General features: G+C 45.4%; 1 protein-coding gene across 1 annotated transcript in view; it reads right to left on the reverse strand.

Annotated features, from left to right (window-relative positions):
* DHRS11 (dehydrogenase/reductase 11) overlaps positions 1-22,440 on the reverse strand; it is a 31,163-nt gene extending 8,723 nt beyond the window's left edge. Inside the window, exons 1-3 of the mRNA XM_081346617.1 lie at positions 21,908-22,440; positions 3,019-3,228; positions 1,396-1,490 (exon numbers count right to left, since the gene is read on the reverse strand). Of these exons, the coding sequence (XP_081202743.1) occupies positions 1,396-1,490; positions 3,019-3,228; positions 21,908-22,408 (806 nt within the window). The 5' untranslated portion in view covers positions 22,409-22,440. The remainder of the gene's footprint in view (positions 1-1,395; positions 1,491-3,018; positions 3,229-21,907) is intronic.
* Between the last annotated feature and the right edge of the window lie 2,881 nt (positions 22,441-25,321).

The raw sequence follows: 25,321 nt of genomic DNA on the forward strand, positions 1-25,321 counted from the left end.
AACTGAGCTCACAATTTCCGTTGCTAAGCAAGGCAGTTAAGTGAGCTGTGTCCCATTTTACGACCTGTTTTGCCACAGTTGTTAAGTGAAATATATATACTCACACGCTGTATGTTATACACACACACATACATGCATACATATATACACATACATACACATTGACTCACAACAGCCACAGCCTCACTCAGAGTGGCTGATAGCGAGGAATGCAGGGAGATGTAGTTGATGGTTGTTTTCCACAGCTTGCCTACCCCAGAAGAAAAGGTCAGTATATGTACCATCACCGTTTGAGACAGATATGGTAAGCCAGCTGTGAACATTCTGTTTTCCCTATTCATTCATTCATTTGCTCATTCACTCATTCACTCATTTAAGTTACAAAGCTGCCCATCTCACATCAGTGAAGCTGTGTGGCTCACAAAATTAAAAATGAGCAAAAAAAATATAATAAACAAAATATAAACACACACCATAAAGATGTATTACAATTAAATTAAGAAACATCAAAAAGATAATATGCAGGATTTGGGATGTTTAACTGAGCAAACTTCAAAGGTGTGTTGGAAAGGCTGGCTGGGGATGGTGGAAGTATAGTCCCAGCACATATACAGAATGCTGTGGGGGAAAGTTCCTTAGAAACCAGGAGACGGGGAGTTCTAGTTCAGCCTTAGGCGTGAAAGCCTGCTGGGTGGGCCAATCACCAGAAGATAATGAATTCTAGTCCCGCCTTAGCAGTGAAAGCTGGCTGGGTGATTTGGCCCAATCACCTGGAGACTGCAAGCTCTAGTCCCGCCTTAGCCATGAAAGACAGCTGGGTGACTTTGGCCAATCACCAGGAGAATGGTGAGTTCTAGTTCCACCTTAGGCATGAAAGACAGCTGGGTGACTTTGGCCAATCACCAGGAAATGGTGAGTTCTAGTGCCACCTTAGGCATGAAAGACAGCTGGGTTACTTTGAGCCAATCACCAGGAGAATGGTGAGTTCTAGTTCCACCTTAGGCATGAAAGACAGCTGGGTGACTTTGGCCAATCACCAGGAGAATGGTGAGTTCTAGTTCCACCTTAGGCATGAAAGACAGCTGGGTTACTTTGAGCCAATCACCAGGAGAATGGTGAGTTCTAGTTCCACCTTAGCCATGAAAGACAGCTGGGTGACTTTGGCCAATCACCAAGAGAATGGTGAGTTCTAGTTCCACCTTAGGCATGAAAGCCAGCTGGGTGACTTTGGGCCAGCCCCTCTCTCTCAGTCCAACCCACCTTGTAGGGTTGTTGTGGAGAAAATAGGAGGGAGGAGTATTAGGCATGTTAGCCCCCTAAGTTATTTTATCAAAGCAATTTATTGTTATCAGAATAAACATAATGAATAAATCTTCATTTGTGCGACTTTCCCACCTGTTAATGTTAATTATGTGGCCGTCATCAATGTTTCTTTCTTTCATGGATTGGTAAGCCTCTCGTGTACATATGCTGACTGCCAGGATATTGACCTGGAAGAGCAAGGAAGAGAGCAATCCAAATCAATCAGGAGCTTTGAGTTTAAGTAAATTAGCGATTACCAGCACTGTAGCTAACTATTCATGCTGCCCGCAACAGCCCCTGTTGGCCTCCATGAGATCTCCCAAAGATGTCGTCCCATCAAATTTTCTTTTAATTAAAATGCTTATCTGCTTTCACTGATCCTAGGTCCATGGCCGTGTTTGCTTTTGGCTGGTTGATGACTGTAATAAAAGGTTAGATTTTATTTGATAACAATAAATACGGTGTTTAAATCAATGAGCAAAACGGCGTGAGAAGAGCTAATCTTACAAGATTCTGATGTTCCCCTCTGGACACTCAAAAGTTCTGGGTGCAAAAAATAATAATAAAAGATGCAAAAATCATGCCTGATTTTAAAACAAGATCAAAATGTCATTCCACCTGGTGTTGGGGGTGGGGCAGTTGAATGCTTATGCCATTGCTTAAATGAGTGGGCACTGGAACAGGTCACTGACCCCGAGGTAAATAATTTGAACAATACACTAAGCCTCAAATAAACAGACCATACTTTACTATGGCTTCCTTCCAGGAAGAAGGAGAAAGAGAGAGCGCAAAAAGAGGTTGAGCTTGAGCTGGTGGGGATGGAGGAGGAGGAGGAGGAGGAGGAGGAGGAGGAGTCACAAAAAGGAGGTTGAGTTGGTTGTGGTGGTGGAGGAGGAGGAGGCACAAAAAGGAGGTTGAGGTGGTTGTGGTGGAGGAGGAGGCACAAAAAGGAGGTTGAGGTGGTTGTGGTGGTGGAGGAGGAGGAGGAGGCACAAAAAGGAGGTTGTGGTTGTGATGGTGGAGGAGGAGGAGGAGGAGTCACAAAAAGGAGGTTGAGGTGGTTGTGGTGGAGGAGGAGGAGGAGGCACAAAAAGGAGGTTGAGGTGGTTGTGGAGGAGGAGGAGGAGGCGGCACAAAAAGGAGGTTGAGGTGGTTGTGGTGGAGGAGGAGGAGGAGGAGGCGGCACAAAAAGGAGGTTGAGGTTGAGATGGAAGAGAAGAAGAAGGTAGGGATGAAGAAGAAAAACGAGAGAGAAGATGAAAACTATATAGAAAAAGAAGTGGTTGGGTGAGAGCAGAAGGAGAAGGAGAAGAACGAGGCGGAAGAGAAGGAAGAAATGATAGGGAAGAAGAGGAGAAGTGGTGGTGGTTGAAGTGGAACAGAAAGAGGAGGGACAGAAGAGTGAGGAGGAAGAGAAAACAGAAAAAAGAGGAAAATGATATGAAAGAGAAAGAGCTGGAGGTTGAGGTAGAACAGGAGCAGGAAATAAATCAATTGTGTTTCCGCTTTCTACAATCACTTGGGTGAGCTGTGAAATTCAAATACAAGTTCGGCAGCCTTGCAAATACAAATTTGCTTGGAGAAGACACCAAGGAGCACACCAGCCAATGCTGAGGAACGTTAAGTTCCTTCGCCTGCCGAACATTTTGGCAGCAAATTGACCCTCGGCAGGTGGGTTGAAAAGGTTTCCTTGGAGATTCCCTCCTCCCTACTCACATCTATCATGGTTCTCCAACCCTCGGTCTTGCCAGACAGGAGTGGTTCAGGCCGCGCCAAGCCAGCATTGTTGATGCAGACATCAACCCCTTGGTGGAGAGTCTTGATGGCAGAGAACATGGACAGAATCTCCTCTTCCACCGAAAGGTCACACTTATACGGGATGAGGACGCCCGGATAACCAGCACTCTCGCACTCAGCTGCCAACTTCTGAAGGGGGAAAAGGAAAGACAGAGACTGAGAGGGGACAACTGGAATTTATGGCTATTTTAGATACACTTTCATGTTCCGTGGAAAAAAAATACACTCCAAAGTGGAGCGCAGGTGAAGCTGTGGTTACGGGGATATCGGTTGGGATTGATATTATGAAGCCGGTAATGGATCTGTGTGGGAATATGTGTGCATCAGGATTAAATCTACGCCACCCACTTTAGATGACTCAACCCCCAAATGAGCAGAAATTCAAGACCACAAGTTCTTACCTAACTACAAAAACATGAAAAGATAAGACGGTAAGATGAGATAAGATAACCTTTATTGTCATTATTTTTTTTACTGTGAGCACGTTGGCACACCTTAAAAATGAAATTCTGTTGCTTGCTCTCAAAAGCGTACACCAGGGGTCTTCAAACGTGGCCCTTTTGTGACTTGTGGACTTCAACTCCCAGAATTCCTTAGCCAGCGTGCCTGGCTGAGGAATTCTGGGAGTTGAAGTCCACAAGTCACAAAAGGGCGTTTGAAGACCCCTGAGGTACACATGCATAACACACATATAAACATGCTATATACAACATATGTATATACCTACTATACCCTTAACCTCAAGGAACCAACACAATTGCTATCCTTGGTTCAGTGATAGAATAACAGAAGAGTTGGAAGGGACTTTGGAGATCTTCTAGTCCAACCCTCTGTTCAAGCATGACACCCTATACCAGGGGTAGGCAACCTCGGCTCTTTTATGACTCGTGGACTTCAACTCCCAGAATTCCTGAGCCAGCCATGCTGAGGAGAAATGGAGAGGCTTCCATGCTGAGCCAGGCTGGCTCAGGAATTCTGGGAGTTGAAGTCCATGAGTCATAAAAGAGCCGAGGTTGCCTACCCCTGCCCTATACCACTAAAGACAAATGGTTGTCCAACCTCTTCTTTAAAATCTTCAGTGTTGGAGCACCCACAACTTCTGGAGGCAAGTGGTTGTTCCATTGTTTAATTGTTCTGTCAGGAAATTACTCCTTAGTTCTAAGTTGAGATCAAGAGATTCTCCTATGTTTTTTAGTATTTTTAAATTTATTTATTTTTATCCTGCTTTTATTAGTTTTACAAATAAGGTGGTGAACATATCCATCATGCCTTCCTCCTCCAATTACCTCCACCACACCCTGTGAGGTGGATTGGGCTGAGAAGGAGTGATTGGCCCAAAATCCCTCAGCTGGCTTTCATGGCTAAGGCAGGACTAGAATTCACCATCTCCTGGTGATTGGCTCAAAGTCAGCCAGTCAGTTTTCATGCCTAAGGTGAAACTAGAACTCTCCATCTCCTGGTGATTGGCTCCAAATCCCCCAGCTGGCTTTCATGGCTAAGGCAGGACTAGAATTCACCATCTCCTGGTGATTGGCTCAAAGTCAGCCAGTCAGTTTTCATGCCTAAGGTGAAACTAGAACTCTCCATCTCCTGGTGATTGGCTCCAAATCCCCCAGCTGGCTTTCATGGCTAAGGCAAAACTAGAATTCACCATCTCCTGGTGATTGGCTCAAAGTCAGCCAGTCAGTTTTCATGCCTAAGGTGAAACTAGAACTCTCCATCTCCTGGTGATTGGCTCCAAATCCCCCAGCTGGCTTTCATGGCTAAGGCAGAACTAGAATTCACCATCTCCTGGTGATTGGCTCAAAGTCAGCCAGTCAGTTTTCATGCCTAAGGTGAAACTAGAACTCTCCATCTCCTGGTGATTGGCTCCAAATCCCCCAGCTGGCTTTCATGCCTAAGGTAAAACTAGAACTCTGCATCTCCTGGTGATTGGCCCCAAATCCAACTGGCTTTCATGCCTAAAGCTTACTGTCTCCTGGGTCTGTCAAGTGAGGGTCTTGTGATGGGTCGTGATGGAACAGCTGCAAGTCATCAGTGTAAGGCTTGTGATGGGTCTTGTGATGGGGAGGTTACATCAGGTGAGGATCACTGGGAGGTGAACTGCTTGTGGTGGTGGGGGGGGGCTGCATGGGATGGTTGAGTGTCGCTGCCGACTCTGGTTGGCTGTGCAGTTGATTTGGATTCTGAGGGGTTCGTAGGCTGGTTGTGGGTCAATGTGTCTGTTGATGGAACTGCTTGTGGGGGGCCAGGCTTCGATGAACTCACGAGTGTGGCGGGTGGTAGCGGGGCCGATGATTTTTGTGTCGCTCCCATCAGAACATGTTGTCAGTGTGGGTGAAGGCAAAGGATTTGGGATTGTGCCACTCGATTGTTTATCAGTAATAGCAGAGGTGTGTTGGCAGAACACTCAAATGTACACGTGCTGTTTCACAGACAATGCCATGTCACTGGGCTGGCCAAACGATCTACAATGAATGATTGACGGTGTGATGCAATGAAGAGGAAGGATCGTAAAACGGACGGACGTATCAAAGTCCAAGGCAGTTGGTGTTTTGCAGGAACAATGGTGTGAACGACTGCAAGTTATACACAAATTGCAAAAAAAGACCCACCTAAGATAAAGTAAGTGAGTAAATAAGTAAGTAAGTAAGTGCAAGGATTGGTTGGCCCTTTTTTCAGTGCTATCATAACTTTGAACGGCCGCTAAACAAACGGTCATAAATTAAGGACTACATGTGAAAGGAATTCTTTGATGGTGGAGCAGATACATTCAGAAAAGGGATTTAAGCAGAAGGTAGAGGACCATCCATCAGACATGGGATGGTTGCAAAAGTCTTGGGCTAAGGAGGGGTTGGACTAAATGACCTCTAGAACCCACCAGCATTTTGCCACAGATACACAGACCCAAGCAGAGTTGCTTTTGACAACTCTACCGAAATCCAAGTCTTTTTTTCTTCCCACTAATAAATCACAGAATAGGCTGTAGTGCAAAACTACAGTACAGGCAATCCTCAACTTACAACCATTCATTTAGTGACCATTCAAAGTTCAAACAGCCCTGAAAATGTGATTTATAATCTTTTTCACACAACCTGGCAGCATCCCGCATGATCACGTGATCAAAATTCGGACGCTTAGCAACTGGCATGTATTTATGACGGTCGCAGTGTCCTCAGGTCACGTGATCCCCTTTTGCGAACTTTTGACGAGCAAAGTCAATGGGGAAGCCAGGTTCACTTAACAATTGTGTTACTAGCTTAACAACTGCAGTGGTTCACTTAACGACTGTGGCAAGAAAGGATGTAGAATGAGGCAAAACTCTCTTAACAGCTGTCTTGCTAAAAGTTTGGCCGCAGCTGTGTTCGTACGTCAAGGACTACCTCAGGGGTGGGAAACCTTGGCTCTTTTATGACTCGTGGATTTCAACTCCCAGAATTCCTGAGGCAGCATGGCTCAGCATGGAAACCTCTCCCTTTCTCCTCAGCATGGCTGGCTCAGGAATTCTGGGAGTTGAAGTCCACGAGTCATAAAGGAGCCAAGGTTGCCTACCCCTGGACTACCTAAATCTCTTCTTCAGCTGTACTTACACCCTACAATTTCCAAATACAAGGATCCTTGTTTATATCCTCCTGGTTCTCTGCGAAAGAGTTAGCAGGATGGATCCTTGCTCATCCTCCCATCAGGCCTTCCCTCTGCCTCAAACTCTTACGAGAACAACCACAATTATTCACACTGCACCTTCCTCGTACGCTGTAAATGGCACCTTTGATCCATCCATATCACTGATACACCCATCGCGTGTGGTGCTTTTAACAGAGATTGCTTTTTGGACTACACATAGTCCTCGACGTACAACCGCAATTGAGCCCAAAATGTCTGTTGATAAGCAAGAAAGCTATTACGTGAGTTTTGCCCCATTTTACGACCTTTCATGCCACAGTGGTTAAGTGAACCACAGAGGTTGTTAGGTTAGTAGTCACATGGCTGTTAAGTGAATCTGGTTTCCCCCATTGACTTTGCTTGTCGGAAGGTCGCAAAAGGGGATCACGTGACCCCAGGACACGGCCACCGTTGTAAATATGAGTGTCTGAATTTTGATCATGTGACCACAAGGATGCTGCAACGGTTGTAAGTCGATAAATGGTCATAAAGCACTTCTTTGGAATGGTCACTGTATGAATTGCTGAAAGTTGAGGACTACCTATGTAAACCCAAGATGGAGCTTTGTGTGTGGCAACGCAAATATCTCAGGACATCTGAAGCTCCTTCTTCATCCCATTTGCAGGGAAGAAGGAAAAGGAGGAAGAGCAGTTCAAGGCCAAAATTCCTGTGCGATGTTTGGCTACACCAGGGGTCTTCAAACCTGGCCCTTTTATGACTTGTGGACTTCAACTCCCAGAATTCCTCAGCCTGGCTGAGTGACAAGTGAAACCTTTTCAAAGAAAAAAAAAAACCAAGAAAGTTCGCTTGTCTTTTGAAAAAGCACTTTTGGGACAATCGTGACCTGGGTAACTGAAAAACTCCATAGACACTAGTGCAGGGGTCTGCAACCTTGACAACTTTAAGACTTGTGGACTTCAGCTCCCAGAAATCCTCAGCCAGTTCAGAAGCTTCTTGGGTGAGAAGCGAAAGTGGGAGACTGGGAATTGAAGTCCACAGGTCGTAAAGTTGCCCTAGTTGAAAAGCGTCTCCTTGGGGCATTCCAACTCACCATTTCAATTGTTACAACCCATGAGAGTCGATATAATTGTTTTTCTACCTGTTTTCTACAAACAAGCCGAGCCATCGGGGCCCTGGGCTAATCCAATCAATCGTAAATACTTTCCGTATCTTGCAAAATCAATGGAACCTCCAGCTTCAGGTAAAGTATACCTTTTCATCCCAGAGGCTGAGAAGCACCCCCTGCTTGCCTCATTTATAACACTGAAAAACACCTGATTTCCTATTGTTTCCTCTCAAGGGATCTCACAGCAGAATGCACGATTCTTTCGGCTGACTTCCTTTCCGCTTCACAACAACCCTGTGCGGTAGGAACAGGTAGACATAGGGTCAGTGAGCCCAAGGACAGTCAGAGAGCTCTGCAACATTGAGAAACTTCGTCTTAATCTCCTTGATCCTCCTGTGCTGCCAAATCCTGTTATCACATGATCCAAAATGAAAATGGGTCTTGCTGATCGATACACCTTTAGCCTGCTTACTTGGGACACGGTGCACGGGGGAAAAAAAAATTCTCTGCTAGGAATTCTCTGGGCCCCGTTGGCAACCTATGGAGAATCTTACCACCCGGCAGCAGAGGTTATTAATAAATGACTTAATGTTGACAATTTCTCCTTAACAGCCTGGCTAAATTAACAGCAACATAAACCCTTAACACTTGGATGTCAGTAGCAAAACGGTACCTGTTATTTCCAAATCCAGAGAGAAAATTAATGTTCTCTTGGATCTGCAAACCTCATTGGGGGGGGAGGAGGAGGAGGAGGAGGAGGAGGAGGAGGGGGAAAGGATGGAGAAGGGAAGGGAAGGGAGAAGGGAAAAAGGAAGGAGAAGAGATCGAAAAGGAACAACAAGGGGAAGGAACAGGGAAGGAAGAAGAGAAGGAGAAGAGATGGAGAAAGAAGAAAAGGGGAAGGAATGGAGAAGGAAGAAGAGAAGGAATGGAGGAGAAAGAAAGGGAAAGGGAAGGAAGAAGGGAAGGAGAAGGAATAGAGAGAAAAGGGGAAGGGGAGGAGAAGGAAGACACGGAGAGCAGATGAAGAAAGAAAAGGGCGCCGCAAGGGGAATAAATGGATTAGGAAGAAGGGAAAGGGAAGGGACAGAAAAAGAGAAGGAAAGAGGAAGAAGGGATGGAGAAGGAAGAAAAAAGGAGGAGAAGGGAAAGGAGGGCTGGCGAAGGAAGAAAATAAAGAGAAAGAGGGAAGGAAGGAGAAATCTAAGGGGATAGGGAAGAAAGGAGAAAGAGAAGAGACAAGAAGAGACACATTTTACCTGCCTTCTAATAAGGGAAGCCTCTCACCTTATCGAGTTCTTCCCACGGCTCAACTGGATAAAGCAAAAAGCTTTTGGAAAAAACCCCCCCTTGCTTCTCATCCACCAAACAAATTCCCCTTTGCAAATCTGAACTGAGCTGTACAGGTAGTCCTCAACTTACGACCACAATGGAGCCCAAACTTTATGCCACTAAGCGAGACATGTGTAAAGTGAGGTTTGCTCCATTTTATAATCCTTCGGGAGAAGGGTGGTATACAAATAACATTATTATTATTATTATTATTATTATTATTATTATTATTATTATTATTATTATTATTATTATTATTATTATTATTATTATTATTATTATTATTACCTTTCTTGCCACAGCTAAGCAAATGACTTCACTTCTTCAGTTAGTAACCTGGTTGTTAAATGAATCCGGCTTCCCCATTCATTAACTTTGCTTATCAGAACGTCACAAAAGGGGAATCACACGGCCCCGGGACACCGCAACGATCCTAAATGTGAGTCAGTTACCAAGCGTCTGAATTTTGATCACGTGACCCCGGGGAGGCTGCGATGGTCGTTAAGTGGGGAAAATGGTCATAAGTCACTATTTTCAGTGCTGTTGTGACTTCCAACGGTCACTAAACGAATGGTTGTATGTCGAGGACTAACTGTAACTGGTCCAGAGTGGTGAGACCCCCCCACAAAAGCTAATACAATCCTGGGTTGCATAAACAGAGGCATAGAATCAAGATCATGCGAATTATTAGTACCGCTTTATAAAACCCTAGTAAGACCACACCTGGAATACTGCAGCCAATTTTGCTCACCATATCACAAAAAGATGTTGAGAGTCTGGAAAAAATTCAAAGAAGAGCAACTAAGATGATCAAAGGCCCGGAGACCAAAACATACCAAGAACGGCTGCAGGACTTGGGTTTGGCTAGTCCACAGGTCTGCAACCCGCGGTTCCGGAGCCACATGCGGCTCTTTCAGCCGTCTCCTGTGGCTCCCAGTCCTCTGCCATGTGCAGTCCCAAAAAAAAAAAGTGGGACTAAAAAAGTTCAACCAATCAATTCAAATATGCAGGGTAGGTGCATATCTCGCCTTGGCTCCACTCTTCAGTCAAACCCTGTTCTGCACATGAGCGCATGTACGCCCATGCGCACACATTTTTTGTGGCTCCCAGTTTTTCCTTTTGTGAGGGAACCGTTTCCGAGTGGCTCTTTCACTGTTTCAGGTTGCTGACCCCTGGGCTAGTCTAAAGAAAAGAAGAAATAGGGGAGACATGATAGCAGTATTCCAGTATTTGAGGGGCTGCCACAAAGAAGACGGGATCACTTTGTTCACCAGAGCACTAGAGGGAAGGACGAGAAACAATGGTTGGAAACTGACCAAAGAGAGAAGCAACCTGGAATTAAGGAGAAACTTCCTGACAGTGACGACAATCAACCAGTGGAACAGCTTACCTGCAGAAATCTTGGGCGCCCCATCACTGGAGATTTTTAAGAAGAGTCTGGACAATCACCTGTCTGAGATGGTACCACTGGTTCAGCTCATTCCCCTCCCCCGCTACCACTTTTCTAGGAAGGTCGCATACCACCTGCTAGTTGCCAATGTACCACAGGTGGTACCCGTACCACTGGTTGAAAAGCCCTGGACTAGAAGACCTCTAAGGTCCCTTCCAGCTTCTATTCTATTCTATTCTATTCTATTCTAGTCTAGTCTAGTCTAGTCTAGTCTAGTCTAGTCTAGTCTATGGTGCATGAAAATAGCCGCTGCATTTCTGAGAACAGCTCAATCGAAATTGTGAATATACAGATCGTCCTCAAGTTGCAACCATTCATTTAGTGGCCATTGGAAGTTACAACAGCACTGAAAAAAGTGACTTGTGACAGTTTTAACACACTTACGACTGTTGCGCCATCCCCGCGGTCACGTGATCCAAATTCAGACACTTGGCCGCTGGAATGCATTTATGACGCTTGCGTTGTCCCGGGGTCACATGGTTCCCTTTTGCGACCCTCTGACAAAGCAAATTCAACCGGGAAGCCAGTAACTGTGTTACTTAAACTGCAGCGATTCACTTTACAGCTGTGGCAAGAAAGGTCATACAGTGGGGCAAAATTCACTTAACAAATGACCCGCTTAGAAAGTGAAAATTTGGGCTCAATTGTGGTCGTAAGTCGAGGACTGCCTGTAAAACTTTTGGGGTGCCAAGAGGCCCCCTTCTCCTCAGAGAGAGATGTCTACAGCTGCGTTTCCCCCCCCCCCACCGGAAAAAAAGGAGATCCATCAAGGATGAAGAAACAAAGGGAGCCAAGAGGAAAAGCCAATTTAATTTACATTTGACATGGAAAGGAAGTGAACCAAAGGGAGCTAATTACCCGTATATCTAATACTTCTCTGGTATTCAAATGAGAATTCAGTGGCAGCTGGTTGTGAGTTATGGCCTTTGGTTCTCTGAGCTGCCTCTGGCGCAGTATGTTTCATTATAGCGTATATTTCATTTTCTTCAGCTTTCGTTTTTTTAATTGCATACATATCGAGGGAATGAGTACATAAATTGAATAAAGAAACAAAAAAAATATCCAAGCAACCCCTCAGGCTGAAGCCAAGATTTCTGGGGAACCACGTTAAGGCCCAAATAAGAGAGCCTCCTACATCTGGTAGGATTTATTCCTTAAATAGTATTATCTAAATAGGGGTGAGGGGAATAACCCACAAATCTGGAGAAACTCCAATATTTGAAGATTTCTTTAAAAAAAAGAAACATTCTCAACATTTTGAGAAGAAATACCCTCATATGGTGGGAATGCAGAAAGGTAACAAATCTGGAATAAGGATACATCAAAATGTAATTTTTGTGGACAGCCACACTAATCAAGATAATTAAGTTAATGTGCTAGAAATGTGTTTCATCAATGTGGCTTATAGGTAGTCCTCAACTTACAACTGGTTTAGTGACTGAAGTTACAATGGCACTGAAAAAAACGCTGTATGACCGTTTTTCAGTTACAACCTTTGCAGCATCCCCATGTTCACATGATCAAAATTCAGAGGCTTAGCAACGGGCTCACATTTACGACGGTGGCAGTGTCCCGGGGTCACGTGATCACCTCTTGCGACCTTCTGACCAGCAAAGCCAATGGGGAAGCCAGATTCACTTAACAACCGTGTTACTAACTTAACATCTGCAGTGATTCATTTATCCACTGTGGCAAGGAGGTCATAAAATGGGGGGAAATTCACTTAACAAGCTGCCTCACTGAGGGACAGAAATTTGGGGCTCAATTGTGGCCGTGGTTCGAGGATTACCTGTATTTAAATAAATCAACTGGCATCCAATTCAAGTTTTCAATTTCATCTCGCAGAATCATTCTGATCCATCTCATTTATTGGTAGTCTCTCCACCTCCTACCATTCATTTAGTGACCGATCAAAGTTGCAGTGGAGCTGAAATGAGTAATTTATGACTGATCCTTGCACTTACGACCACCATAACATCCCCACGGTCACGGGATCAAAATTTGAGCATTTAGCACCTGGCATGTAATAATAATAATAATAATAATAATAATAATAATAATAATAATAATAATAATAATAATAATAATAATAATAATAATAATAATAATAATATAACAACAACAACAATAACAACAACAATAAAGTTGGAAGGGACCTTGGAGGTCATCTAGTTCAGCCCACTGCTGAGGCAGGAAACCCTAGGTATTCACAATGGATGCAGTGTCGTGTCGTCAAGGGATTGCCATTTGTGACCTTCCCAGCTGGCTTCCACCAAACTCAATTCGGGAAGTTGGATTAACTTAATGACCACATAATTCACTTAATAACTGCTGAGATTTGCTAGTTACTACTACGACCGTGTAGGAAGCTCCGAAGTGCAAGGAAGAGCAACTAAGATGATTAAAGGCCTGAAGAAAAAAACATGAAGAACAGTTGAAGGAATTGGGTATGGCCAGTCTAGAGAAAAGAAGGACTTGTGGGTGAGGACATGATAGCAGTCTTTCAGTATCTGAAGGGGCTGCCACAAAGAGGAGGGGGTCAACTTATTTTCCAAAGGACCAGAGAGTAGGACAAGAAACAACGGTTGGAAACTGATCAAAGAGAGAAGTAACCTGGAATTAAGGAGAAACTTCCTGACAGTGAGGACGATCAACCAGTGGAACAGCTTGCCACCAGAAATCGTGGGTGCTTCATAACTGGAGGTTTTTCAGAAGAGATTGTCTGAAATGATATAGTCCTAAAGATGCTTTTTCACGAGGCAACTGGACTTTCTTGTTTTTCTTTGAAGACGTTTCACTTCTCATCCAAGAAGCTTCTTCAGCTCTGACTGGATGGTGGGGAATGGAAGGATTTGTACTGTTCAAGGCAGCTGGTCAAATGCCTTCTTTTAGAGAGTCCTTGAGACTACCTGGAGGTTTATCTGTGTCCTCAGGGTCACCTGAGTGGTGCAAATGGGTGTGGAGCCTTCTTGGAACTGCTGAAAGGACCGTGTTGCAGACTGGAGATAGATGAGGTATCCCTCCCCTTTTGTTGAGAGAGGGATGTTCAGTTTGGACACAGATGGCCTCTTTGACCCCTCTTTCAAACCAGCGGTCCTCTCTGTCCAAACGGTGGACTTTGCGGACTTGGAAAGTGTGGCCTTTTAAATGCAGATGGACTGCTGAATCTTGTCCTGGTGGGTTTGTTCTCCTGTGTTGTGCCATGTGTTTGTAAAGTGGTTGTTTTGCTTCACCGATGTACAGACCTGCACACGGCTCACTGCATCGTACTGCATCTACCACGTTGCTCAGTTTGTGTCTGCGTGTTTTATCCTTGGGGTGGACAAGCTTCTGCCTTAGTGTATTCTTGGCTTTGAAGTGTGCACGTAGGTTGTGTTGGCTGAAGATCCTCCTCAGCTTTTCCAATATTCCTGCAAAGTATGGAATGACTACGTTGCTTCATTTATTGTTTTCTTCTTTGACTGTTATGAGGTTTTTTTGGGGGGGGGGTTGATGAAGGCCCACTTGGGATAGCCACACCTTCTGAGGGCTTCCTTGATGTGTTTTAGTTCTTTTTCTTTCCCATCTTTGCTGGGAGGCAGGTCTTCAGCATGGTGGTGTAGGCTTCTGATAAGTCCCATTTTGTGTTCCAATGGTATAGGGCAGGGCTCTTCAAACTTGGCCCTTTTATGACTTGTGGACTTCCAACTCCCAGAATTCCTCAGCCAGCGTGCCTGGCTGAGGAATTCTGGGAGTTGAAGTCCACAAATCATAAAAGGGCCAAGTTTGAAGACCCCTGGTATAGGGTCTCCTGGAAGGTCCCTTCCAGCTCTGTTCTATGGTGAAAGGATTGGCTGGTGACAAAAGGATGCCCAGTTGGGGGCTCCTTTGTGTCCCTGTGAAGTTGCCCACCGAAGTAGTATGCATTTACCCTGTTTTCCTGAAAGTAAGGCCCACCCTGAAAATAAGCCCTAGCTTGATTTTGGGGGGGAGCTAATATAAGCCCTACCCCCAAAATAAGCCCTAGTTTTGGGGTGAGGCACACAAAAACCAAGGTAGGCCGGAGGTGGGGATGTGGATCTGCCCCATGCACTCCTCACCCACTTACCTGGCAGCCAGGCCTCTCCTCACTGGCCCATTTCTTCTTCTGCAATGTCTTCTGCAGCCAGGCCTGCATTTCTGGAAAGGCCACTGCAGCCGAGAACTGAGCTATGGATCCATAGCTCGGTACTTGGCTGCAGAGGCCTTCCGGAAAGGTCTGACTGCAAAATGCAGGCCGGAATGCAGCTGCAGAATGAAGCCACTCCTTCGGCTGCAGAAGAAGTGGACCGGCTGTGCAGGGCTGTCTGTGCAGGAGGGGAGTAAAAAAAGACACATATATCCCCAAAATAAGACCTGGTGCCTCTTTTGGTTGCAAAAAAAAAAAAAAAGACCCGGTCTTATTTTGGGGGGGAAATGTTGTGGTTGCCTGCTTCTGAACCACTGGGACGGCAGGACCTGGAGCATGTGATGGGAGCTCACCCCATCCTGCGGTAGCAAAGGGTCTCAAACACGAGCCTGCTGATCATCAGCCCGGTGTCCTAACCAGGTGAGCCATCTCGCTCCTAGAGATATGCCTGACAAATTAACAACCATGGCAAAAACGTCATAAAATTGGGCAGGACTCACTTAACAACCATCCTGCTTAGCAACAGAAATTCTGATCCCAATTGTTGTAAGGTGAGGACCACCTTTCTATTTTATTTTATTTTATTTTATTTTATTTTTAAAAAAGATGTATAGGACCGCTCATCCTAAGCAAACCTGGGAGGCCCACAACAACAATAAAACCAATCAGCATAAAAAAGAAAATCATAAAACAAATTGAGCCACCTTTGGAAAATCGATCCAGTGGGAATCCGATTCTCCAATCCAACAGCTCTGAATCTGTTTCCATTCAGATTTCTGTATCTAAACAGATGCTGAAGTATTCCAATAATTCCCTAGACATCAGATTTTGATTGGATGTTTCTTTTCAATTTTTCAGTTTGACTTCAAACCGATTTGGAAATTCAAGTGAATCAGACTCTCTCGTCTGACCCTTTTTAAAACAGTGTTTTTCAGCCAGAATTCTGGGAATTGAAGTCCACACTTCTAAAAGTTGTCAAGGTAGAAAAACACAGCTTTAAATGCCCCACTGACTGTTGTCACTTTTTATAGCCTTCATTTAAAGGACACTCAGCACAAGACAATCAGCATAATCAGCTACTCCACCATCAAAACATTTTAACCCCACGTTGTTAAAGTTTAAAAGCACGCAAACAGGTACGTGCACAAATGTATACAGAGAGAAGAATCTTATATATTAACTTCTGGCTCAAATGCTCCTTAAATATGGAGCATTTCACCAAATAACAACCACTCGGCTGCTGAAAGCCCACCGATCTTTTTACCGGTTTGCAAATTTGTCCAAGTCGTACCTGATTTTCCAAGTATATTTTTAACGAAACAAGACAAAAATCTACAGTCGCCCCCAGACCATTTTGACACCATCCCGGCTAGGCCACAAAAAGCTGTGGAGAATTCTTTTTAATCTGTGTACTCTATTGATCAGCTGAGCTATCATTTATGACAGATTCAGCTCTTCCAATTTTAAAGACTGGGGGACTGAATTTAGGACTGTCTGTGTGCAAAATAGGAGTCTTATTTATTCATAAATAGCATTTATACAAGTAGTCCTCGACTTACAACAGTTTATTTAGTGATCTTTCAAAGTTACAGTGGCACTGAGAAAAGGACTTATGACCGTTTTTTTCACACTTATCACCGTTGCAGCATCCCCACGGTCATGTGATCAAAAGTCAAATGTTCAGCAACTGACACATATTTATGACTGTTGCAGTGTCCCAGGGCCATGTGATCCCCTTTTGCAACCTTCTTCTGACAAGCAAAGTTAATGAATGGGGAAGCCGGATTCATTTAACAACTGTGTTACCGACTTGACAACTGCAGTGATTTGCTTAACAACTGGCAAGAAAGGTCGCAAAATGGAGCAAAGCTCACCTAACAAATATTTCACTTAGCAACAGGCGTTTTGGGCTCAATTGTGGTCGTAAGTCGAGGACTACCTATCTATTTTAAAATAGAATAGAATAGAATAGAATAGAATAGAATAGAATAGAATAGAATAGAATAGAATAGAATAGAATAGAATAGGAGCTGAAAGGGACTTTGGAGGTCTTCTAGTCCAGCCCCCCACTCAAGCAGGAGAACCTATACCATTTCTGATAAGTGACTGTCTAGTTAAGTATAAAACATTAAAAACAATACGATGACACTGCAGCTCTTGTTTTGATAGCTTTCCAGAGCCCGACACACTCTAGAGTCAGCATCATAATATCATAGAGTTGGAAGGGACCATAGAGGTCATCTAGTCCAGTCTCCTATTTGAGGCAGGATCCACTGAAGAGCCTTTTGGATGTAGTGGTTAAGAAGCTGGGTTAAAAACTGGGACACTGTGAATTTTAAGGCCCCATAAGGCACGAAAGCTGGCTGGGTGACTTGAAGCCAGCCCTTCTCTTTCAACCCAACCTGACCGACAGTATTGTTGTGATGTGGAAAATAGGCTGTGGGAACATTATATATGCCACTTGGAAATGCGAAATATGTAAGGTCCTATGATAAATCTAATAATACATGTGAAAACTTTGGACAGCCTCCAACGAAAGGGGACATATTACGAACTGCGGAGTCCTTGGCGTTCTCTGAGCTTGGTTGTTTTTCTTGTAGACCTTTCATTACCAAACAAAGTAACATCATCAGCGTTACTAGGGAGTGGAGTTTGTTCTCTTTTTATATAAACAGAGAGCAAACCCCACGCCCTTCTAGCACTGATGATGTTACCTAGTTTGGGTATTGAAATGTCTGCAAGAAAACAAGCAAGACCAGAGAGCATCAAGGACCCCGCAGTTCAACCCTGAGCTACAAATATTATCTTCCACTGTACACATCATGAAACGTGGATTTGATTTGCTATGGCATTTGATTTGAAACTGGCATCAGGAAATTACCCCTAAAGTCATACCTGGAGATGTATACAGGTAGCCCTCGACGTATGATCATAATTGAGTCCCAAATGTCTGTTGTTAAGCAAGACAGTTGTGAATTTTGTCCCATTTTATGATCTGTCTTGCCACAATGGTTAAGTGAATCATTGCAGTTGTTAAGTTAGTGATATGATTGTTAAGTGAATCTGGCTTTCCAATTGACAGAATTTCACAAAAGGACGCTGCAACCATCATAAATACAAGCTTCTGAATCTTGATCACATGACCACAGGGATGCTGCAACGGTCATAAGTGTGAATAACGGTCATCAGTCACTTTTTTCCAATGCCGTTATAACTTCATATGAACTACCTGTTAATTGAATAAAATTTATAGAAGGAGAATTGGAAGCGCCCAAGGCAGATACTGTATGCCGGCATCAAGCTCACTTCGTCCCGTGCGCTCCCACAGGGAGGGCCTTCTCAGGATACCGCCGGTTAAGGAATGCCGGCGGGTTATTCCCAGGGGAAGAGCGTTCTCTGTGGGCGCGCCGGCCCTATGGAACCAACTCCCCATGGAACTTAGGACTGCCCCCGACCTTCGCTCATTCCGCAGGGACCTGAAAACTTGGCTCTTTGAGCTGTCTGGCCCAGGCTGAGGGGTTTTAATTTTTATTGGGTTTTAGTTTTAAATTTCAGGAACTTCATTTAATTAATTGTCTTAATCTGATTTTAATTTTTGTATGTTTGTTTTAATCCTCCCTGTACACCGCCCTGAGTCCTCCGGGAATAGGGCGGTATATAGATTTAATAAAATAAAATAAATAAATAAGCAATCCACCACACGGTTTCCTCAAGATCCTATGTTGATATCCCTGACTGACTGCTTTATTTTTGCATTGCTTTTCTTTGAAAAGCAATGGATGGCGGGTTTAGAAAACACGATGGAATGCAAAAAAGAAAACAGATGTATTAACAGCAAAGGACACCCCATCCCTTTTATACAATATTCATGCGGTAAGCTCATAGCTCCAGGCTGGGCTTCAGATGTTACTGTGTCTCCTAGAAACATTTTACGGATGAGGAGAAACTCTTTTGTGCCCAACTGAGAATAGTAAGAATTCAAAGGCAGCAGATAAGGGGAACACCATGGCACTTGGTGAAACTGTGGAACTTACCACAAGATAAAAGGACAGCTTGAAAGACAATAGAATAGAATAGAATAGAATAGAATAGAATAGAATAGAATAGAATAGAATAGAATAGAATAGAATAGAATAGAATAGAATGGAATGGAATGGAATGGAATGGAATGGAATGGAATGGAATGGAATGGAATGGAATGGAATGGAATGGAATGGAATGGAATAGAATAGAATAGAATAGAATAGAATAGAATAGAATAGAATAGAATAGAATAGAATAGAGCTGGAAGGGACCTTGGAGGTCTTCTAGTCCAGCCCCTTGCTCAAGCACGAGAACCTATAGTACCATCTCAGACAGGTGAATGTCTAGCCTCTTCTTAAAAACCTCCAGCGATGGAGTGCCCACGATTTCTGGTGGCAAGCTGTTCCACTGGTTGATTGTCCTCACTGTCAGGAAGTTTCTCCTTAATTCCAGGTTGCTTCTCTCTTTGATCAGTTCCCAACCATTGTTTCTCATCCTACCCTCTGGTGCTTTAGAGAATAATGTGACCCCCCTCTGCCTTGTGGCAGCCCCTCAGATACTGGAACACTGCTATCATGTCTCCCCTATTTCTTCTTTTCTTTAGACAAATTCATGGAAGAAATGATTATCAACAAGCAGTCGTCACAATACAAGTGTCCTTCACTTACTGACCATTCATTTACTGACCATTCAAAGTTGAAGAATTCTGAGAGTTGAAGTCCACGAGTCATAAAAGAGCCAAGGTTGCCTACCCCTGCCCTATACCATTTCAGACAAATGGATGTCCAATCTCTTCTTAAAAACTTCCAGCATTCACCGCTTCCGGAGGCAGGTTGTTCCACTGATTAATTGTTCTAACAGTCACAAAATTTCTCCTTAGTTCTAGGTTGCTTCTCTCCTGGTTAAATAAATCTGGACTACCTGTGCAATAATATTAGCCACTAAACAGTGGCTAATATTAACCCCAATGGTCCAAAACAAGCCATATTCACACCCCAAGGCTGCGAACTGGATTGGTTCATTTTAACCAAAGTTAAACCGGAAGGAACACACATTTTTCAGGCAGGGGTCTTCAAACTTGGCCCTTTGAAGACTTGTGGACTTCAACTCCCAGAATTCCTCAGCCAGGCACGCTTTGCAAGTTTGAAGACCCCTGCTTTAATGCAACAGCAGCTTCTGTTCTTTCCCGTGGAATTTGCTCTCTCAAGAGTCAGTTGATTGCAGTAACACAGATGTTGCAGGAAATAATTAAATAGAAGCAAATCAAAATTGGGTTGGGATGTGATGAGAAGTTGCAATTGGAAAAGGAGCCAGATCTAATCTTGTTCAATGCCCAAGACGGCACCAGAAGACAAACGGGATACGAGCCACAAGATTACTGAGGCTGATTCATAACTTAGATCAATGTTTCTCAACCCTGGCCTCTTGAAGGTGCGTGGACTTCAACTCCTACAATTCCGGGAGTTGGTCCACACACCTTCGAGCGGACCAGGTTGAGAAACACTGGCTTAGGCAAATAAAAAAATATATGATCTAAATCAAGAAGAGATCACTCAGAAACGACCATGGTGAAGAAAAAGAGAAGGAGAGATCTAACTGAAAGGTAAGAAGCCAACAGTCCTCCGGACCGCTCAAGAGACAACGCAAGACTTAAGAAAACTAAACAAATCCAAGACGATTCTACTTCTGTTTGCAAAAAAAATTGGAAACCACTTTCTCTTATTCATCAGATGGAATTATCAATTATTCAGGAAATAAATAGGCAGATTATCATCATCATCATCAATAATCGTCATATCACGCATCGATTGCAGTTGTCTCTGCCATCCACACCGTACGTTCACTTGCTTCTTGATTGGAAAGCTAAATCTGCTGTGCCAATGCGGGGTGGGGAGGTCATTGTTCCCCAAATTTCTAAATTCACCCTCCCTCCAACAAAGGAAAAAAGAGGGGCGGCCTCTTGCAAACAATGCTGCTGTTTCCTTCTATTTACCCCACCCACCCCCATTAACATGCTCCCCAGCCCTCCTTTAAAAAAAAAAAACAGGCCACGTGCTGCCTCCTGCCCTTCGCCCACCTACCCTTGGGGAGGGGCACCTAGATTTCTCCAGTCAGTAGTATTCTCTATTTCCCTCCCCCCCCCGGTTTCTATACCCCCCTCCTCCCCAAACCTTCGCCCTACTCCAAGTATCCGTCCTCTGGAGCTTTGTCTACTGAAGGCAGGGCTGGCTGGTGTGTGGGGGGGTGTTTGTTAGGGGGAGTGGGGAAGGAAGGCAGAAGTCTCCTTGGAAGCCTTACCGCCTTCTCCTAGCGGAAAAGAGGAAGAGCCCCCCCACCCACCCAAAAAAGAAGGACCCACCCTCTTTTTTCGGGTTTTTTTTGTGTGTGTGTTCTTTCTCTCTGTGTCCCTTTCGCCTGCGGTCCTCCCTCCCTCCCTCCCTCCCTCCATGGCTCCGTTCATTCATTCCTTCGCTCATTCGTTCTCTACATTCCTTTCTTCGTAAATGCTCCCATCTCTTCCCCCCCCCCCGCACATTTCCCTTCTTCCTTCCTCCTCTCCCCCTCCCTCTTCCTTCCCTCCCGCCTTCCTTCCTTCCTTCCTTCCTTCCTTCCTTCCTTCCTTCTCTCCCTCCCTGCCTTGCTTCCTTATCTTTTTCTTCTTTATCCTCCTTTCCTTCTTCTCCTTCCTCCTCCCTCCCTCCCTTTTTTCTTTCTTTCCTTCCTTCCTTCTCTCCCTCCCTCCGTCTTCCTCCCTCCCTGCCTCCTTATCTTTCTCTTCTTTTATCCTCCTTTCCTTCTTCTCCTTCCTTCCGGCTCCCTGTCTCCCTTCTTTTTTTCTTTCTTCCCTTCCTTCCTTCTCTCCCTCCCTCCCTCCCTGCCCTGCTTCCTTATCTTTCTCTTCTTTATCCCCCTTTCCTTCTTCTCCTTCCTTCCGTCTCCCTGTCTTCCTTCCTTCCTTTTTTTTCTTTCTTTCCTTCCTTCCTTCTCTCCCTCCCTCCCTGCCTGCCCTGCTTCCTAATCTTTCTCTTCTTCTTTGCCCTTCCTTCCTTCCTTCCTTCCTTCCTTCCTTCCTTCCTTCCTTCCTTCCTCCCTCCCTCCCTCCCTCCCTCCCTCCCTTCCAGCCTACCTCGATCTTGTCCACGCTCCGGGCGCAGCCCACCACTTTCAGCCCGTGCTGCACCAGCGCCCGAGCCACGGCCGCTCCGATGCCTACCGACGCGCCCGTCACCAACGCCACCCGGTTCTTCCAGCGCTCCATGATCCCCGAGCCGCGCTGCGCCGGCTGCCAGCGCCTGCCTGCCTGCCTGCCTGCCTGCAACCGCGACCGCTTCCTCCCTCCCTCCCTGCCCGAAGCGCTGGAGCCCGTCCGGCGAAGCTTCTCCCGGGAGGCGGAGGAGGGAGGAGAGGAGGAGGAGGAGGAGGAACCGACCGGCGCACTCGCCTCCTTCTCCAAGGGCAGCCTCGCCCTTCGGCTGGCGAGAGAAGCCGGCAGGAGGCGGGGAAGCGACGCGGGCCCCCTCGCTGGGCAGGGTGGAAAGTTCCCCTTGCCCCAGGGCTCTGTTCTGGGCCCAGTGCTCTTCAACATCTTCATCAACGATTTGGATGAGGGGATAGATGGGGAAGTCATCAAATTTGCAGACGACACCAAGCTGGCAGGGATAGCCAATACTCCAGAAGATAGGCTTAAGATACAGGAGGATCTGGACAGACTCGAACACTGGGCGCTATCTAACAAAATGAAATTCAATGGTGAAAAAAGTAAGGTTCTGCATTTAGGCAGGAAAAATCAAACGCACAGGTATAGTATAGGTCAGGGGTAGGCAACCTTGGCTCTTTTATGACTCATGGACTTCAACTCCCAGAATTCTTGAACCAGCATGGCTGGCTCAGGAATTCTGGGAGTTGAAGTCCATGAGTCATAAAAGAGCCAAAGTTGCCTACCCCTGGTATAGGTGGTACCTTGCTCGATAGTAGTAACTGTGAGAGGGATCTCGGAGTCCTAGTGGACAATCACTTCAATATGAGCCAGCCGTGTGCTGCAGCTGCCAAAAAAGCCAACACAGTGCTAGGCTGCATTAACAGAGGGATAGAATCAAGATCAAGTGAAGTACTAATACCACTTTACAATGCCTTGGTAAGGCCACACCTGGAATACTGCATCCAGTTTTGGTAAACCACGATGTAAAAAAGATGTCGAGACTCTAGAAAGAGTACAGAGAAGAGCAACCAAGATGATTAGGGGGCTGGAGGCTAAAACATATAGGGGACGGTTGCTGGAATTGGGTATGTGTAGTCTAATGAAGAGAAGGGTGAGGGGTGACATGATAGCAGTGTTCCAATATCTCAGGGGCTGCCCCAAAGAAGAGGGAGTCAAGCTATTCTCCAAAGCACCTGAAAGCAGGACAAGAAGCAATGGATGAAAACTAGTCAAGGAGAGAAGCAACCTAGAACTAAGGAGAAATTTGCCAGCGGGTGGGGCCTCCTCCGGCCGCCCCCGAGAGCATCGGAGGAGTCTACTGGCGGGAAGGGGCGAGCATCGGGACAGCCCTGCCTCCTAGCCGGGGCCCCGACTTGCCCGGCCAGCTGGCTTTCTGGTGCCTTTGCCTCCACTTGTAGCCTGGGAGTGAGCCAGGCTTAAGATATTTAGGGGCAGTGCTTTTTTTTTTTTGTAAAAGAAAAAGGTGCCGGGAACTCACACATGTCATACAACCTGCCTTGCCTACCCTACAAGGTTCCATCCAAAAAAGGTTGCCGGAACTCCGTTCTGAGCGTTCTATGACAAAAAAAAGCCTGGGACTGGAGGCTAAAACATATAAGGAACCGTGGCCGGAATAGTGACAGATTTTATTTTCCTGGGCTCCAAGATCACTGCAGATGGGGACTGCAGCCAAGAAATTAAAAGACGCTTGCTCCTCGGGAGGAAAGCCATGGCAAATCTAGACAGCACACTAAAAAGCAGAGACATCACACCCTGTCAACAAAAGTGCATATAGTCAAGGCTATGGTCTTCCCAGTTGCAATGTATGGCTGTGAAAGTTGGACCATAAGAAAGGCTGAGCGCCAAAGAACTGAGGCCTTTGAACTCTGGTGCTGGAGAAGACTCCTGCGAGTCCTTTGGACTGCAAGGCGATCAAACCGGTCAGTCCTAGAGGAGATCAACCCTGACTGCTCTTTAGAAAGGCAGATCTTGAAGCTAAAACTCAAATACTTTGGCCACCTAATGAGAAGGAAGGACTCACTGGAGAAGAGCCTAATGCTGGGAAAGGTTGAGGGCAAGAGAAGAAGGGGACGACAGAGAACGAGGTGGCTGGATGGAGTCACTGAAGCAGGAGCTGTGAGCCTAAATGGACTCCAGAAGATGGTTGAGGACAGGAAGGCCTGGAGGAACGTTGTCCATAGGGTCGCGATGGGTTGGACACGACTTCGCAGCTAACAACAACAAGTTTAATGAAGAGAAGGGGGAGGGGGGACATGATAGCATTCTTCCAGTATCTCAGGGGCTGCCCCAAAGAAGAGGGAGTCAAGCTATTCTCCAAAGTGTCTGAAGGTAGGACAAGAAGCAACGGATGGAAACTAACCGAGGAGAGAAGCAACCTAGAACTAAGGAGAAATTTCCTAATAGTTAGAACAATTGACCAGTGGAACAACCTGCCTCCAGAAGTTGTGAATGCTCCAGCACTTTTAAGAAGAGATTGGACAACCACTTGTCTGAAATGGTATACGGTTTCCTGCCTGAACTGGGGGTTGGACTAGAAGACCTCCAAGGTCCCTTCCAACTCTGTTATTCTGTATCCTGTATATATCCTTATGGTCTGGTTATAAAACGGTCTTTTCCTGTTATTTGGATCCAGCCGGGTGAGTGGATAGGGGTTCTCCGATCTTCCCAGCCTTGGCACCCCTGGCAGAGTCTCACAATAGAGGCAGAAAGGGTCAGCCCGGCCACGCCAAATGTCGTGCCAATCTAGATGTCTGCTGACTCAAAGGTGGTAGTGAAGCCTTCATCGTGAGAAGGTCCTCAAAGAAGGAACATGGACCTCCAAGCCATCCTCAGCCATAGAACTCTGCTGGTTAACTTAAGCCCAGTCCTTTCTGCACCTGGTCTACCCCGCTGGGCTGTTGTGAGGCAAAATGAGGTGCTGGATGAAATCGAAGCTGTGATTGTAAACCTCAAATCTAGTGAAATATGAATCGTTAAGATAATCACGGTCTTTTGAATAATAACTAGGGGGAGCTAGGGAAGTAATTGAGAAGAGGCAGTCTCTCTTCTGCTATTCCTGGCTATGAAGCATTTACAAAATGGTGGCTCACTGGACCATCTAAAATGCGGATGGGGCCTTGATCACATGACCACAGCCTCCATTTTGATTTTTTGGGACACCCTCTAAAAAAATCACCTTGAATCTTCAATTGTGGTGGTAATAATCTGTAGTCCTAGGAGAAAAGCCCCGAATCTAACTTTGTGACGCAAGGAGAGAAAACACACAAGGAGACACAACAAACCAGACTTTATCCAAGCACCTGCTGGGCATAACTTGGGGTG

Source organism: Vipera berus, assembly GCF_964194415.1.
Source record: "Vipera berus genome assembly, chromosome: 1".
Lineage (NCBI taxonomy): Eukaryota > Metazoa > Chordata > Lepidosauria > Squamata > Viperidae > Vipera > Vipera berus.